Below are 15,533 nucleotides of genomic sequence, written 5' to 3'. Positions count from 1 at the left end.
TCTTCACGGATACATGGCAGACACCTCTTAGCTGTGAATGCTCAGGGAGTTTCATGTCAGAAAGGACATTATGATACAGGTCTGCCAGGCATTGAAAGAGAGTCTCCTAACATTTAACAGTGCTCCCTGGTTGTAGTCACCCGTCAGTTAAGCACAGAATCGAGCTGGTGAGACAGGTCAGACAGGGGAGGATGCTTACAGGCTGCCAACAGGCCGAGCTCCCTGAACACTGCAGAGCAGCCAGAATAAGTGAGGCGACGGTGGGAGGCACAATATATCATCCCCACACCTCACCGGAGCCGGAGCTTGCTGCGTATTAGTGCTCTGGTTTTAAAGTTCAGTCATGCCTACTGCTATGCTGCTCCGGCAAAAGAAACCTGCGCAGGTTAGGTAGGAAGCTGGCAGCAGATTTTTTTCTTACCATTGTCAGCTTAGCGTATTTAAATTTGTGCTACACATTTTGATTATCCTCACCCTCAGCCGCAGATGATTTTACATTGTTCAAGCTTCGGCAAATTGTTTTTAAATCTCAGATGGGATGCAGTTCAGGGTTTGTTGAGTCAGCCCTCGGACCCCCGCTGCCAGGAGCTCCGTCGCTGCTGTTAGCGATTCGTGCCCCCCACCCCGGCACAGCTCCTGAGTCGCTCTTGTCTGTCCCTCCATCTTCTTTTCTTGGGTTGTCCCTCCCTCCTGTGAAATGGCATAAAAGGGTCAGATCCTCACATTTTACGCCTGTCATTTCCATTCCTAATCCTCCGAGGCCCCGTCTTGGCTCACACCAACGATGCAGAGCTTTGAGCAGCCACCCACAGAACAGCGTGCTGCAGTCACCGCCAAACACTACCGGGCTCTTTGTGACAGCAAGGTAGCACATGTGAACATAGCGGGACGGTGTCCATTTCTCCTGCCTTTTTTTGTATGTTATTGTGCATGTTGAAATGCTCAACTGTCTTTAGGCAAACTCTGTAAATTGTGCAAAGATTTATACATTTACAAATATACCACTTTTAAGTATGACTCTGTGCAGTTGTTGCCTCATAACTATTGCAAATGTAGAATTATAGAAACTCTATATAAAAATGTATGTAGCCATATCACAGCAACATGTATGTAATTCTTCCTCATAGAAAGTAAAAGTGACGGTGCCGTCTCACCACCTTTGCACATTCAGTCTGATAAAGAAGGCACACAAGCATATAGAGCATGTGTGATATGAGACAGATGAGTTTTTGATTGACAAGACTGAGATTTAATGGCAGCTCAATGTCAGCTTCTCCTTTCAGCTGTGTTGAAAACGTTAGAAGACACTGTATTTATAGACCAATTATACCAACTCTCACCCAAACACATGCACCCACACTTTAGTTCTCTCACAAGAGTGCATGCAGATTGATGCACTTTATCGATGATGTCTTACTTGCTGTCAGACAACTGTTATTATGTTCTCGAAGTGGATCTCAGAAGACTTTGGACCAAATAATGATATTAATGAAGTCAAACTTTGTGCGAGCGTGTCAGTTTTTGTAGTACTCTTATCCTGAATCACACAGAAGCAATCAGAGTCCATTCAAAATGCCATGAGAAAAGAAGCTAAAGAAGCCGAGACACTTAAATCACACAGCCAAATTATACACAGTAGAAAGTGAGTTTCTCAATCTCTCCAGTAGTGTTGTTTCAATGCAGAGTGCATTTACAATCAAGAACCACTGAGATCGAAATATTATAACTTAGAAAAGAAATCTTGTGATTATTTTTTTTTCTCCTCCGAAAGGCAGCCTACAGTGAGAAATAGTGGAGTTTAAGTACAGTCAGAACATTAGGTTAATTGCTACAGGGACATCGCTGAGTGCCTATCACACTGACTGAAGTGCTTAAATTCTGGTCTTGCTCAGCATAATATATGAGCATAATCAGACTGCACAACTCAGGATGATTCATTCAGTTTATTCAGAGAAAGCCATTACAATGTTTTGAATTGACATACAGTATTTTTCCTAAAAAAAAAAAAAAAAAAAGTGAAAACACCGCAGGTTCTAATTATCTTTTCAAACTAAGACAAAAAATGCAGAAAAAACGAGAAGCGTCTTTCAGGTTAAAGAGAAAAAAAAATCAAACATGACCTTTTTGAAAGGATTTGATGTTCCAGATAAGTTAGCGTATGATTGAACCTTTCTTCGGTGCAAGTTAGTCACGTTGCGCCGCCTGAGTGCGCGTACATAAATAGTGCATTTATTTCAAGTAATGTGAATTTTCTCAATTTGTAAGTTGAATCAAAGCAACGGTGTTTGATTAAAGCATCCAAGTACTCATTAACCCCAATATGTAGCTCAACAATAACACAGAAATATTACCAGGAGAAGATGGAAAACAGAGAAAAACAGAGTATGGGGGACTTTTTTGAACACTATATATGTGGAAGGAACCTTCTTCTGCAGACAGAAGGAGAAGTTGTAGGCAGGGACAAGTTTATGAGGACCTGGCATAGCTAATAGAAATAATGGGGAAAATGTTTGCGCTCCTGAAACATGGATATTAGATATTAGAAATTAGATGTCCTCTCCCTCCAGCGCTCTCCCCCCGCTCCTTTTCACTCTCCTTTGTCTCCTGCAGTTTCTTCTTTCTGTAGAAATCGAGTCATTCTCTCCCTCTCTCTCCTGTTGTTTGGGTAGATGTTGCTAACACTGCAGACCTGTCAGTCATTCATCTCTAGGGGAGGCGGGCTCATTGCCTCAGTTGGGGGAAGTGGCTGAGCAGAATAGTTGATTGGCAGAATGGAGAGGGAGAGTCGACAGTGGGGTGGGATGCTTAGAAAGTGGAGCAGATGAGCACAGAGGAGAGAAGGATATGGAGCGTAAACAGTCTCTTTAGGAGACACAAACAAAGGCGGTCAGCATGAGAGGGAGACTGTATGCACAGTACAATGTCCTTGAATTTGCTATGATATATAAAATACAGAAAACGAGGGACATGTTGAACTAGGCAGGACAGCATCTGAATGCAGAACTAGTACGGGAGATTTCTGAGTAGGATGAAATGTGAGCAGACCAAACACCACTGGTTGAACTGATTGAGAGGAAGAATGCATTAAAAAAACTTGCAGCTGTATATGTTTAGATAATTAAGTTATTATCCAGTAAAACAGCCAGTAGTTAACATCTGGTGATGTTTATTTGTGCCAGCCGTAGTTGTGAGTGTGGAAGAGGACAGTGATTTGTATTACATAAGGTATCACAGAACAGCATATGAGTTCTGGAGAATGTTCTATATGTAGGATCAGGGTCAGTCGAGAAATGCAATTTTGTGGGAGAACACTATTATATAAAGGACACTGTAGGTCCTCCTTTCCAATTCTTTTTCTAACTATGCTGTTGCCCATAAAGCTGGAATCATTTTTTTTTTCATTCCTCTTTTTATTTCTATTTGTACACATCAGTAATCACTTCTGACCAAGTGCAATGTTCACATACAGTTACCAGGTGAAACGAATTCTGACTTTGGGTTCTGCCACGATGTCTTAACGTATTGATCCATGTCAGGGGTGGCCATACTCAATATTAGTGACTGAGTGACATTTGAAAAAGTAATATTGGACATTGTTATGCACGAAATCCCCTTGAATATGTCTTTCCTGTTAAATTGACCAAGGTTGAAGAAGTGAAACAAAACCCTTAATCCTATTGTTCAATACCCCCAATTTTGTTGAAGCCTGAATACACAGTTTGCAAAAGTTAATTGTGGTTTAATTTTTACTGTGATATCAATAAAGTTTTGAGAAGATATACATCATCAAAAACAAATGGCATTGTCACAATCGTTTCATGAAAAGAGGTGAAAAAACATTTTTTTCCAACTTTACGGTCAAAAGTGTGTAATATTCCAGAAAGGAAGGGAAAAAACTACCGGGAACTTGTAGAAAATAACAAGAATTTGTAACATGTCAGCAAGGTGTTGTTGGGTATGCTTAGAGAATCTCAGTCTGCTACTGGACTGTCATTCTGTATGGCGATGAAACTGTGGTCATCTGGACAGTACACAGGGCGCCCTGACTAAGTACAGGGTGCCAAGCTCAAGGACAGCTTGACGGGGATGGGGAAAGTCAGTGGTGCAGGAGTCCACTCTGTGACCCTTCAGTCAGAAGAGCCTCTCCACCTACTCGGTATCTCTGCGTTCAGGGGTGGGGGGGGGGGATTATTTATCACTAACCAATAAAATTTTCAAGGACACTAATGTGGCAGACGAAGACGAGTGTCACGAGGGCAGGTCGCGGCACTTAAATCAAACACATTTGACTAATCTAAAGTCTATATCATTAGGGAGGCAAATGAAGCAAAAGGGGGGATGATGCGATCAAGGAGTTTGCCAAATGTCAGGACATCAGGTGGATAATTTGAAAGTTGGAGGAGTTTTCCACTGCCTTGCCAGTGATCGGGGGTGTTGATGTGCACAGAGTGGAAGATCAGGTGTTTGGTTGGGATTACAAGGCAGGTGTTGCCGGTACAGCTCCTAGAACAATTTGTAGAAATGAATAGGACTGTGCATAATGATACTTCGGTACAAGGTGAAATTCAGTTGGTGCCGAATGCGTGATTGGCACCGGTAATGTTTGTGTCTAGGCGAGTCTGGAAATAGCTGTCATGTAGGGGGAGAGGTAGAAGTGAAGTGCGTGCAAAATGTTTGTTGAGATTTCGACAAGTTGTGTGGGAGTAGTGCAGCCCAGAGAAGCACACACAGAGATGGCAGGTGAGGCCACAGGTGGACCAGAACTGGCAGCAACCAGGGAGATGTGTACTGATGTTGCACAGACAACACAGTGACCCCGCAAAACATAAATAGTGGGAGAAAGCAACAGAAAACAGCTCTTCCTTAAAAAACAACAGACACATGTGATGGTTGTGAGGGCAGTAAGTAGGACTTGGGGGGTATGAGTGTAGTGGGTAGTGCAGTGGGTAGCGCTGTCGCCTCACAGCTAGAAGGTCTGCGGTTTGAATCTGTTGTTGGTTGAGTCCAAAAACATGCATGGCAGGTTAATTTGTGATGCTAAACTGGCCGTAGGTGTGAGTCTAAGCGTGCATGGCTGACTGTGTCTTTGTGTTGGCCCTGTCCAGAGTGTACCTGTACCAGCACCCCGGGATGCAAGATAAACCATGTGTGGCAGATGGATGGTATGGGTGTAGTAATCTTCAGCCTTGTTGAGTCAGTGCTTTTGTAAATGCTCGTGTTGATGCTTCGTAAGAGCTGGACCTTCTGTTCCCTTTGCTTCTTTGCTCATTTCTTTGATTATTTATTCTTTTGTGTGACACCTTTTGGTATGCATAACTCTCTCTTAAGTGTCTAACAACTAAACACAAAGGAAGTACAGAACCCATTCATGCATCAGACAAAGGGCCAGAAGCCTGACAGGCATTAGTGAAGAAAGTAGAATGATGATATTCTAACTGTGGTTGTTGGGTTCGTGGAAAAAGTGAAGTAAATTGAAGATTTTGTAAAAAAATATATATATTTTATTCACAACGCAGCTTCCAAAGTTCTTGAGTTCTTGGGTTTTTAAAGTCCGTTTGGCTTCTATCAGTTTAATCATACATTTGGGAGTATGATCTTTGCTCCCAAATGCCAACTTTATCAAATATTCAGTGTGGTATTTTTCAGAACTGTGATGTGATGAAGATATAACTGATATCACTGTGAAATCTTCAATGTAGGTGCTCGCTGCATAGCATTATAAGCTCTCGTAGACAGTGTACGGGTAGAAGACCTTGGCTGCGTGTACGAAGCAGATCGTTGGGTGGGTGGAACACAGGGGCATCACACAGATGCGCGGCCGTCGCACGCTGAAAGATAAATGTGCTGCATTGGTGACAGTATGCAACTCTCTCCAAAGGTGCCAAAGAGGTGAATGCAAGTGGGAAGACATTTACAGTACGGAGCTCTCTGCAGCTGCAAGTGGACAGAAATGATGATGGAGTGGCCTACACCTGCAGAGTGGACCACGTGGCACTCGCACAGACACCGCAGCAGGCCACTGAAGTACTGGAGGTCCACTGTGAGTGTACACACGAAGCACAGTCACTCAAACACATGCATTAGGTGTACACATGGACATAAGAGGAGAAGGTCAACGCAACAACAACAAAAAAAAAGAGAGAGGGAGAGAGAGAGAAAGGAACAGCTGATATCCTTGGAGTGGTTTTATGGTTGCAGAATCCCATTCTATATCTAGTTATTAAGACCTACACATTTGTGGCAGTGTCTGTAAATATGTCATTTCAGAGCTGAAGATTTTTTCACAATTTCGATATGTGCATTACATTTGCTTCTTGTTATTTTATCATGTAATTTCGAGCTGGACAGGGTGAAAATCATCTTTTTGTCCATTGAAATCATAATGTACAGTCTTTGAATCTTGTCGTATTCTTATAATGGCATGCCCTAATTCATAGCTATTCATCTTATATTTTTTTCAAAATCTCTAACATCAGATTTAATTATACTTCAATCTTTTTTTTTCCCTTCTTTTTTTTTTTAATTATGGGATTTTCTGTAAGAAGAAACAAAAAAAAATCTGACTAATTGAGATGAACCATTTTTTTTCTCGTGACTTTTTACTATTACTTATCATGTCATATCAATGTCAGGAAAATAATAGGATAGTTCTGTCAATATTAATGTATTCCATATTATCCCCACCCCCCTCACTCTGAGTCCTCTCTGTCTTGTCCTAGATGCTCCTCGTGTGGAAATCATCCACTCCCTTGCAGTCCCTCAGGAGGGTCAGTACTTAAAGCTGGAGTGTGTGTCCAAAGGAAACCCTTCGTAAGTCGCTCAAATTCTGCATTAGTCTACGTCAGCCTTTCCTCATATCTTCATGCTGCCAGACACGTACATGCAGCACACTTTGTCTCCCTTACCTCCCAGGCCAGATCCTGTGATGTGGACAAAGGATGGAGGTGAACTTCCTGACCTGGACAGGATGATTGTAGAGGGGAGAGAGCTCACCTTTACTTCACTCAACAAGACAGACAATGGCACCTACCGCTGTGAAGCCAGCAACCACCTAGGGACCAGCAGTGCTGAATATGTACTCTACGTCTATGGTGAGTTCAGAGGAAAGCCTGATATGTGGGTAATTGTGTTTTCGCGTAATGATGTCCAGAGGGAAAAATTCATCAGTTACTCATTTGACGCCACCGACAGATGAAGCACCTGTAAAAGGAAAATAGCTACAAGAGGACGGCTTGGATCCCGACAATGCCGCACATAAATAACGGCACGTATGAGACTCGCCGGTACAAGCACCAAACTCCATTGTAAAAACCTCGGATTATAATGCCTCCTGATCTGCATACTGTATCATTGCTAAGAGTGATTAGTGGTACCATCTCTCATAGGGAGAATAAGGGCCTCAGGTGACACAAATGCCACCAACGCCTTTCCTTAAATAAACCTGCGTCCCAGATCCTCCACACATACACAGACACACACACACACACCAGGAGGGAAATGTGTGAGGGAGGCAGAATTTAGTGCTGTGTTGTCAGGAATATCACCAGGAAGGATAAGTAATTCCTAGTAACGCCAGAGGAGGTGGAGGATAAAGGGACTCAGTGTCAGGGAAAACAGATAGTTCTTCCTCTCTTCCGTTTCTCCGCTGCCATTTGTCTCTTGGCATTAAGTAATAATGCTTTAATAAAATAAAAAAATAAATTAATAAAAAACAGAGCTGAGAAACATCTCTTTTCCCTCTGTTTCAGAAAGTTAAGCAGTTGTATGATAATGGACAAAAAAAAGCCAGAAAAATCACACAACTGGAGACCAAGTAGAATTTCCCTAAGTAGATCAATAAAATATTATGTTAATATTATTACATGCACCGAGAGGAATGTTTCGCGCGCTCTTTTATTTCAACCCAGACCCAAGCACGAGAGAATAAACCTAACAGATGCCTTTGGCTATGCATCGCCAGGGTGATTTTTAGTTTGTTGGTGCTCGGTGGATGTACAGTAATAACCAGCTGATGAAGGATACAGCCAAGGCTACACTCAGTCGGTAATGAAGTGCTGTGAAACATGCGAAAACCTTTAGAATCAGAAATGTTGCAGAATTAAAATCCTACACAGCATAATAAATGGGAAATCAGGTTTATTATTTGATGAAACCACTTTATTAGTCACTTTTATGTAACTCAAAGCTGTAATTCATTAAATTTAATGAATGTAGAGTCTCCACACGCAGACACCCAATGTTGTTGTGAGCAAGTTCTCCAAAATATGGACAAGGGTTTTTTTGCATACTGCATACGGTGCCTGTGTACAAAGATACATCCACATATACGTCATCACACATCGGCTGCAGGAAGCACAGGATTAAACAGAACAATGCACACGTCCAGAAATCGTGCACATAAGTTATTTATCGCTCCAACCAGAGACTTTAGTCAACTCATTGCACAAATGACAAGTGCTTTAATAGATCCATGAATCAAATTAAGGCTGTAAATGTCATAGAAATATAATGTCATCTTCCAAATGAACAGCATTTTAATGGCTTACAACTTGATCTTCAGCTCGTAGTGCTTAGTAATGTGCGCTGAGTAAAATTAAAATGGGTAAAATCAAGAAAAGGGCAAAGTAAAATCTCCGCATTATGCAACTCAAAATTTACTTCCTCTAATTAGCGATGCTGTCGACTCGCTAAAATGTTGATTCCCCCGCTCGTACGCGCCGTGACGAGGTAATTGCAAAAACATAAACCAACGTCATTTATGTAGCTAATATGTGATTTTTCAAACCAATTGGAGAATGTTTACATGCCTGTTACTGAGGTAAAGCTTCCATATATGCATTTGAAGCCACAATGTAGAATCAGGACGGACTAATTATGTATACTATCGTACATTTATGATACTTTTACCTTCAAATAAAAATCCTTTGGGAATCTTTATTAAAGCAGAAGGAGATGTGAAGTTCACAGGCAGAATTCATATACAGGTAAGCAGGGAAGCCTATGCACATCTCAATCCAATCTTCATGCCGGTTACGTTGCCAAAGTCAATGAAGAACATATAGCAGCATATTAAGCAGGATCACTAAGGTGGAAGATAAATAAATTATTTCTGTTGATAAATGTTTTGCTTCACTGCAATAGGCCTATCAGAGCTTTTTAGCACTTCAAATTTTCATGACATATTTCTATTTCCAAACTCGTTACCTCACTGCCAGTGCAGCGTTTGTGGAGTTTGTAATTTAGGACTGCAGCTAATGATGGTGTTTATTATCAATTAATCTGTTTATTTAATTTCCATTAATTGTTCATCTATAAAGCATCAGAAAATGGTAAAAAGAAAAGAAATAAATCACAATTTTCTAGTGCCCAAGGTGATGTCTTTGGATGTTTTGTTTTTTTCTTGCTTAATCCAGATATTGATTATTTGCTTAGCCGCAGCTCCAGTTTAATTAATGTGCCTCACATGCATGCCCTGGTATGCGCCTGCACCTAACAATTCCTTCAAATGCCAGCTGAAGCTAACAGCAAGAATAACCAATGCACGTAATGACAGTGATGTTATTAAACTGACAAATTCTGCACCACAAAAAAGGCAATTGGGTATGGGAGGGTCAAAGAGTCCTATTCAGATTCATTACTTGTTCTCTTGAAATGGCACCCAGTCTGTTCCTACCCTTCATTAGTGATTAGCACACCTTTTAGCCTTTCACAATTGCCTCCATAATTCTTGGAAAATACCTTTTTAATGGTTTCCCTCCAACAAGGAGACGTTTTCTCTCTTGCCTCTTTCCTGAAGACATGCAGTTAGCTGCTCAGTGAGTCACGCAAAGGCTGAAATGTCACCAAGACACAGAGGACAGTTGGCCCTGAGAAAGACTACCACAGCCAATTAAAAGCCTGTAGCTCACCATAAAATGCGGAGTGACATAAACATAAAAGCCAAGGTGGTAGTGTAACCTCATTAACTTTGTCACACAATGTTTCAGTCCCTTTTTTTTTTCTGTTGCTTAACATATGACAGTGAGAGACACTGCCTTGCATGAAGCACTTTTTTTTTTCCATTACCCTGTAGTGAGAAGTCAAAAACGGAGCATGGTAATGATGGCTTGAATCGCTTTTTCTAAAATCACCCTTGCAAACATGGATAATTGGCACAGATCATTTGTCAAATTACTTTCTTCATTTTGCGCAGTCCAACTTTCTTTCCTCTCATATGTTGAAAGGTTGCCAGTGCAGGATCTGTTACAAGACTCCAGGTTAATTCTGCTCTCCTGCTGCAGAAGTGGCCTTCGCAAGACAGAGCATTTGAAATCACAGAGAAAGTGTCCCCGTGTGAATTCATTTTGTTGTTGTTTTATTATTTTTTTGTGTATATATGTCTGTCTGTCCCCTCCAACAGACGTCCCCACCACCCTGTCTCCATCCACCACTCCCCCCCTACATCCCATCCCTCCAGATCCTACCGCACTATTAGGCGCCCACGCCTCAGACCCCACAGTCACTGGCAACAGAGGTACAGTACCACCCCACGCATCTCCACAACCCCCTCAGCATGCTGCTTTCTTTTCCCACTTCCCTCTTACTTTAATGTCTCCTCTGTCCTATATATCACTTCTCTCTCAGCTACTTCACTGCCTCGGTGTTGAGGTCTCCTGTGGACACAATGAGACACGGAGACACTGAGAGCTGGAAATATACCTTCTGGGACGACTTCTTGCCTGATACTTGTTCTTTACCTTTGTCTTTCTTTTGTCAGTGATGGTTTTATGTTAAGGACACTACTTTCTAAGATTTTCTGAGTCTCCGGGTCACTGTATTCAGAAAATAGTGCAGCTTTTCAAATGCTCCATCCATTTTTTTCATTGGCATTTTAAAGACTCCCACATACCCTTAAACTTCTGCTAAGCACATCAGCAACCCCCACCCCTAAGGCCGATGTTATCCTCCATAAGTCCAGGGGCAAATTGTCCCAACATACCCCTATACACAGGTGGACTTAACAGCGTTTCTTTGCTGTCATGTGAGGTGACACATGGCAATGTGAATGCTTGGATCCTTGTTTTGGGTAATCAAGTTCTGAAAAGTCAGAGTGATGGCTGTCTGTATTGTCAACAACAGTCAGAGCACAGTGTCAGTGTGATCTAGGCCTCACAGAATGTGTTATCGGTTCTGTACGACTGCGTGCAGAATGTGTTTTGGTGACCTTCGGATTCTGTTGTCCTCTATCGCACGCTGCTTTCGATTTACTAGCCCATCTCTTCACAAACCATCCCCCATGGTCACTAGTCAAATGACTGATTCACTATTTCAGAGTTTGCATTAAAAAAAATAAAAAAATAAAGAATCCAGTCCCTCTGGAGGTCTTTCAGCATGTCCAACTGAACTGGCTCTGTATTTAAAGGAGCCTTTTGAGTTGTTTTGAGCATCTGACCGAGATCCCCACTGGATGGTTCTCTGCGGAGGCTGTCTGGCTTGTACAACTGGGAGCAGACCCTGGGGCAGACCCAGAACATGCTGGAGGAACTGTATATTCCACTAAACTCATGAAAGCTGCAGGATCCTCCAGGTGAAACTGGAGGACATGGCTGGAGAGAATAAAAAATTTTTGGCACAGCAACCGACATTAAGGGCAGCAAACACATGAATGGAAGAGATATCACAAACATCTGGGAAGGTAATGCTGCTTTAGCCTGTTAGCTATGGCAACTGTAAGAAATATCTGTATAATGCATTTATTAAGTTTGAATGTATGCAATTTACATAATTCTTTTTACATTTCACCTTCACAACCCTTTGTTTATTAGTTGTCTTCACAGCTGCACAGAAGGAGGTACAATATATCGGCTGCTTATATTTTAAAAAATGTGTATGACTATGTGACACATTTAATCACGCAAAGTTGTAAAAAAGTTTAAATATCCATTGTTTGGTTGGATTGCAGTCTGTCTTTTGATTATGTCTCTTTGCATGCTGTGACACTGACAGTAGCGCTGACATGGCACCACGTCTGCTATAGTAGAGTGATGTGTCAGTCAAAGCCCTTGAGTGACATGTTAATTTAAAACTAATATGCTGTGATAGACTGTATGCAAACGAACTTGCTCTATCATATATCATCTTGATCATGGTTTCTAAAGTTGCTATGACTAAGTGCCATGTTTGTTTTTTTCAATGACAATGGCTAATATATTTAAAATGATTCTTTTGATGAGATATTTCACGCTGTATGTTTTCTCACAAAACACAGTGCAAAGTATAAGCATTCAGTGCAGCCGTAAATAAATAAGTGCTTAAAATATTAATGTAAAACACTGATCTTCCTTCTATAATTTTGTTCTGTTTAGTTCTCCAGAGTAGCTTCATTCATTTTCATTTAGGCGTCCGTTCTCTCACAATATAGATGTAGCAGAGATTACCTTCTGCCTTGTCTCTGCTCCTTTGCTCCCTCTCTTCATTCCTCTCAACTCCGTGGTGCTCCAGAGTCCCCATCTCAGAATAATTTCCTCTCATCACCGCTGCTTTCTGTAAATTACCATCTTTAAAGTCCTTCAGGAGTCTTGACTCCCCCCTTCTACCTTTCCTCTGCTTTATTTTCTCTCTAAGCTTTTGTTTCGGTTTTCCCTCTCCTCTCTGCTTCTTCTCTTCTGCCCTCACATCTCTCCGAAGACCCTGTTAGATAACAGGCTTCCACACGTTGTTGGATATTCCTCATCAGTGTGCCTCACTTCTTCTCTGATGTCTGTTTGTGTAGTTCAGAGACACAAGAGGAGCTGAGCCTCTCTGTGTATCTTTAGGGAATCTAAATATCAGACTCCTTCACTGCGTCCCCAGTCACAGGATACTACACTATCTGTTTTCATGTGTCTGCTTGATTTATTACCAGGTCTTTTCACAGGCTCTGGATGAAAGCAAACAACTGTGGAGCTGTAACCGCCCCATGACGTTTTGTCTTTTTAATAAAGTCGTCTTCATGCACAGAGGAAATATGCACTGTAGGTCCATCATTATAGCCTGCATGCAGGATACCAGCATATTAAACACATAATGAACTCCTTCAGGTGTACCTGTCTCTGGTCTGCTGTGTTTCGTATATTAGTGTTATCAGCACATGGAGCATCTTCCAACATAAAAAGTTTGGGTAGCAAGGAGATCATTAGTTAGAAAAAAGATAAAAATACAGGAATTTTGGACCCAAACATAGAAAGAAACTGAAACTGAAAGAAAATGAAGTTCATCAGAAGCTTCCATGCCATCATAAAACCTCATTTGAGATCATTTAGATGTTAAAAGAAAAAATATTAATACAGATGTTTTTCTAATTACTAGTATGTTTTATGCCAACAAAGCAGTTACAAATATAGTAACGCATGTGTTTGTGAATGTGTGGCTTTGGGCATCAGATATTTACCAGCATCTCACACTGAAAAAAATCTGAAGAGATGTTTTTTGCTGCTAAGTGCTCAGTGTTTTCTCTATTGATTGTAGTTATTCTACATTTGCGCATGTTTCCGACTTCCCAGGACTTCGGTGTTAAAATGTTAGTCATAATTGAGAGGAAATCATATTAGTGCTCGTGCAGAGTCAAGAGAATAATTCCTGTTGGTTACCATGACAGCCGTGGACCAATGGGAAAGCGAGGTGATGCTGCTGCTGGACCACATTTTCACTTCAAGAGAAACATAATCGAGAAGTATCATTAAGCCCAGAGGCAAATGTGGATTTGAACAAAGTGGGTGTTATAGTAATCCAGTATGAATTAAGCTTAGTAATAATTGGAATTCAAATAAAATACAAATACTGTATGATATTTTAATTTGGTTAACAATTTCTAATAAAGGTTTAGGATTTTTGCTTTTTCCAGGTGTACTAAAAAATGCTATTTAATTCACCTGCAAGATATCATCACCAGACAATCTAAAAGTGAGACAGAAACAGCGTTTTTGTGACAGGTGTAAATTGGCTACAGAACTGAAAAACACCTGGCTGCACTTCTCATTTTTACACATAACAATGAGTTGTTTTCCTCTCTGCAGTTTGGGGATTTAATATTCAGGATTTACAAAAACATGTGCGTAAGATATGAAATGTGAAGTTGTTTTACAGTGGGACTGAGTAATGATTTTATTTTATTTTTTATAATGTCTGATTTTGCTGACATGGTGACAGTGAGTCTTAGTGGCCAACATAATCATGTACCGTTTAATGGAAACATTTATTCATCCTTCCTTGCAGGAATATTAGTGAATCAATATTTAATATTGTAGACTCACTGGTTCTAATGGGAAATGTAAATTTGACAGAATCCCCGTGCCTTTAATTCTTACTCTTGTTGACCTTTGAAGTGTAGCTCGTGCAAAGGAATGCTGGAGATTCGCTGTTTTTCGTCCGTATTGGATAATGCCAGGACTGATGCATAACTGCAGTCTGTGATTCACTTTATTAATGAAGTGCTGGCAGGTATGCCCAACACTCACACTGCTTCAATAGCCCAGCCAGCCTTAATGGCTATAATAACTCTTTCACTAAGTATCAGAGGTCTATGTAATGTCATCAGACCTTCCTTTACACGAACACACACACACACACACACACGTATACACATTCTCTCCCCCACTAACACTGAGTTCTGTAAAAAAAAAAAATTGCCAAATGCTTTTTTTCGTGGCTTGCAAATTAGCTTTGACCTTGCGAAGCTGAAAGGTTGAATCATGCACAAGGGTTTCTTTGGTGTTTAAAATATTTACTATTCACTTCTCATAATCAGCATTCGTGTGGCCAACCCTCAGCCCCTGTAGCCTGATATTGCTGCAGAAAAAGGGCCCACTGCTGAGAAGACAGCAATTATTCATGCCTCGTGTCTCTGCCTGTGGAAAAAGACAGAAAAAACTAAAATAATACCCTTCTACCTCCTTCTAGAGTAAAAGTTCTCTTTTCTTAGGTCCAGTAGTTGTTCCCTAAAAGGAGCAGAAGATAAAAGCAAAGAAATGCACCAAGAACCTTGAGACTCTTAATCAAAGTGTTTACTGTAACTTGGAAGACATTGCTAAGCTGTTTTAAATTGATACCAAGGCTGGGGGCTAGCTGATGTTTCAACTGTCACCAAAGGTTACCATGGTAATCTATACAGCAACCAGCATGTTTTTAATGTGCGGTACGGCAAATATAAAGGACATTCTTCTGCTCTTGAATTTAATAGCGGTGACTACACACTTAAAGAGAAGAGCGGAAGGCAAAGAGATTGGTCAGGTTTCAAAAGTTGGGATTAGCCTCTAAGCTTTCTCCCTATTCAAGTGAGTGCTGGCCAAAAAGCTGCATATGAATAACATTAAACATTAAAAGAGGACCACTTCTGTCTTCCTCGAGACAGCTGATTTATGCAGAGGCCGCTAAATGGCCACATCTACATTTTGCTGTAGTAGCAGCTCAGCGTGCACCTCTCAGAGCCGGTGCTATGTCAAAGTCACATCAAGTAGGTTTATTAATTAGCAAAGTAAAACATTGTCCCAGTTATTCCTGTTTCAGTTTGCTTTTCA

General features: G+C 41.0%; 1 protein-coding gene across 1 annotated transcript in view; it reads left to right on the top strand.

Moving 5' to 3' along the window:
- Window positions 1-15,533, top strand: part of LOC103367961 (cell adhesion molecule 2-like) — a 56,136-nt gene that overhangs the window by 25,521 nt on the left and 15,082 nt on the right. The window contains exons 4-7 of the mRNA XM_008296163.1: window positions 5,879-6,040; window positions 6,720-6,810; window positions 6,913-7,091; window positions 10,400-10,513. Coding sequence (XP_008294385.1) covers window positions 5,879-6,040; window positions 6,720-6,810; window positions 6,913-7,091; window positions 10,400-10,513 — 546 coding nt within the window. The remainder of the gene's footprint in view (window positions 1-5,878; window positions 6,041-6,719; window positions 6,811-6,912; window positions 7,092-10,399; window positions 10,514-15,533) is intronic.

Source organism: Stegastes partitus, unplaced genomic scaffold (genome assembly GCF_000690725.1).
Source record: "Stegastes partitus isolate 25-593 unplaced genomic scaffold, Stegastes_partitus-1.0.2 Scaffold1106, whole genome shotgun sequence".
Classification (NCBI taxonomy): Eukaryota; Metazoa; Chordata; class Actinopteri; family Pomacentridae; genus Stegastes; species Stegastes partitus.
This window is presented reverse-complemented; position numbering and strand designations above follow the sequence as displayed.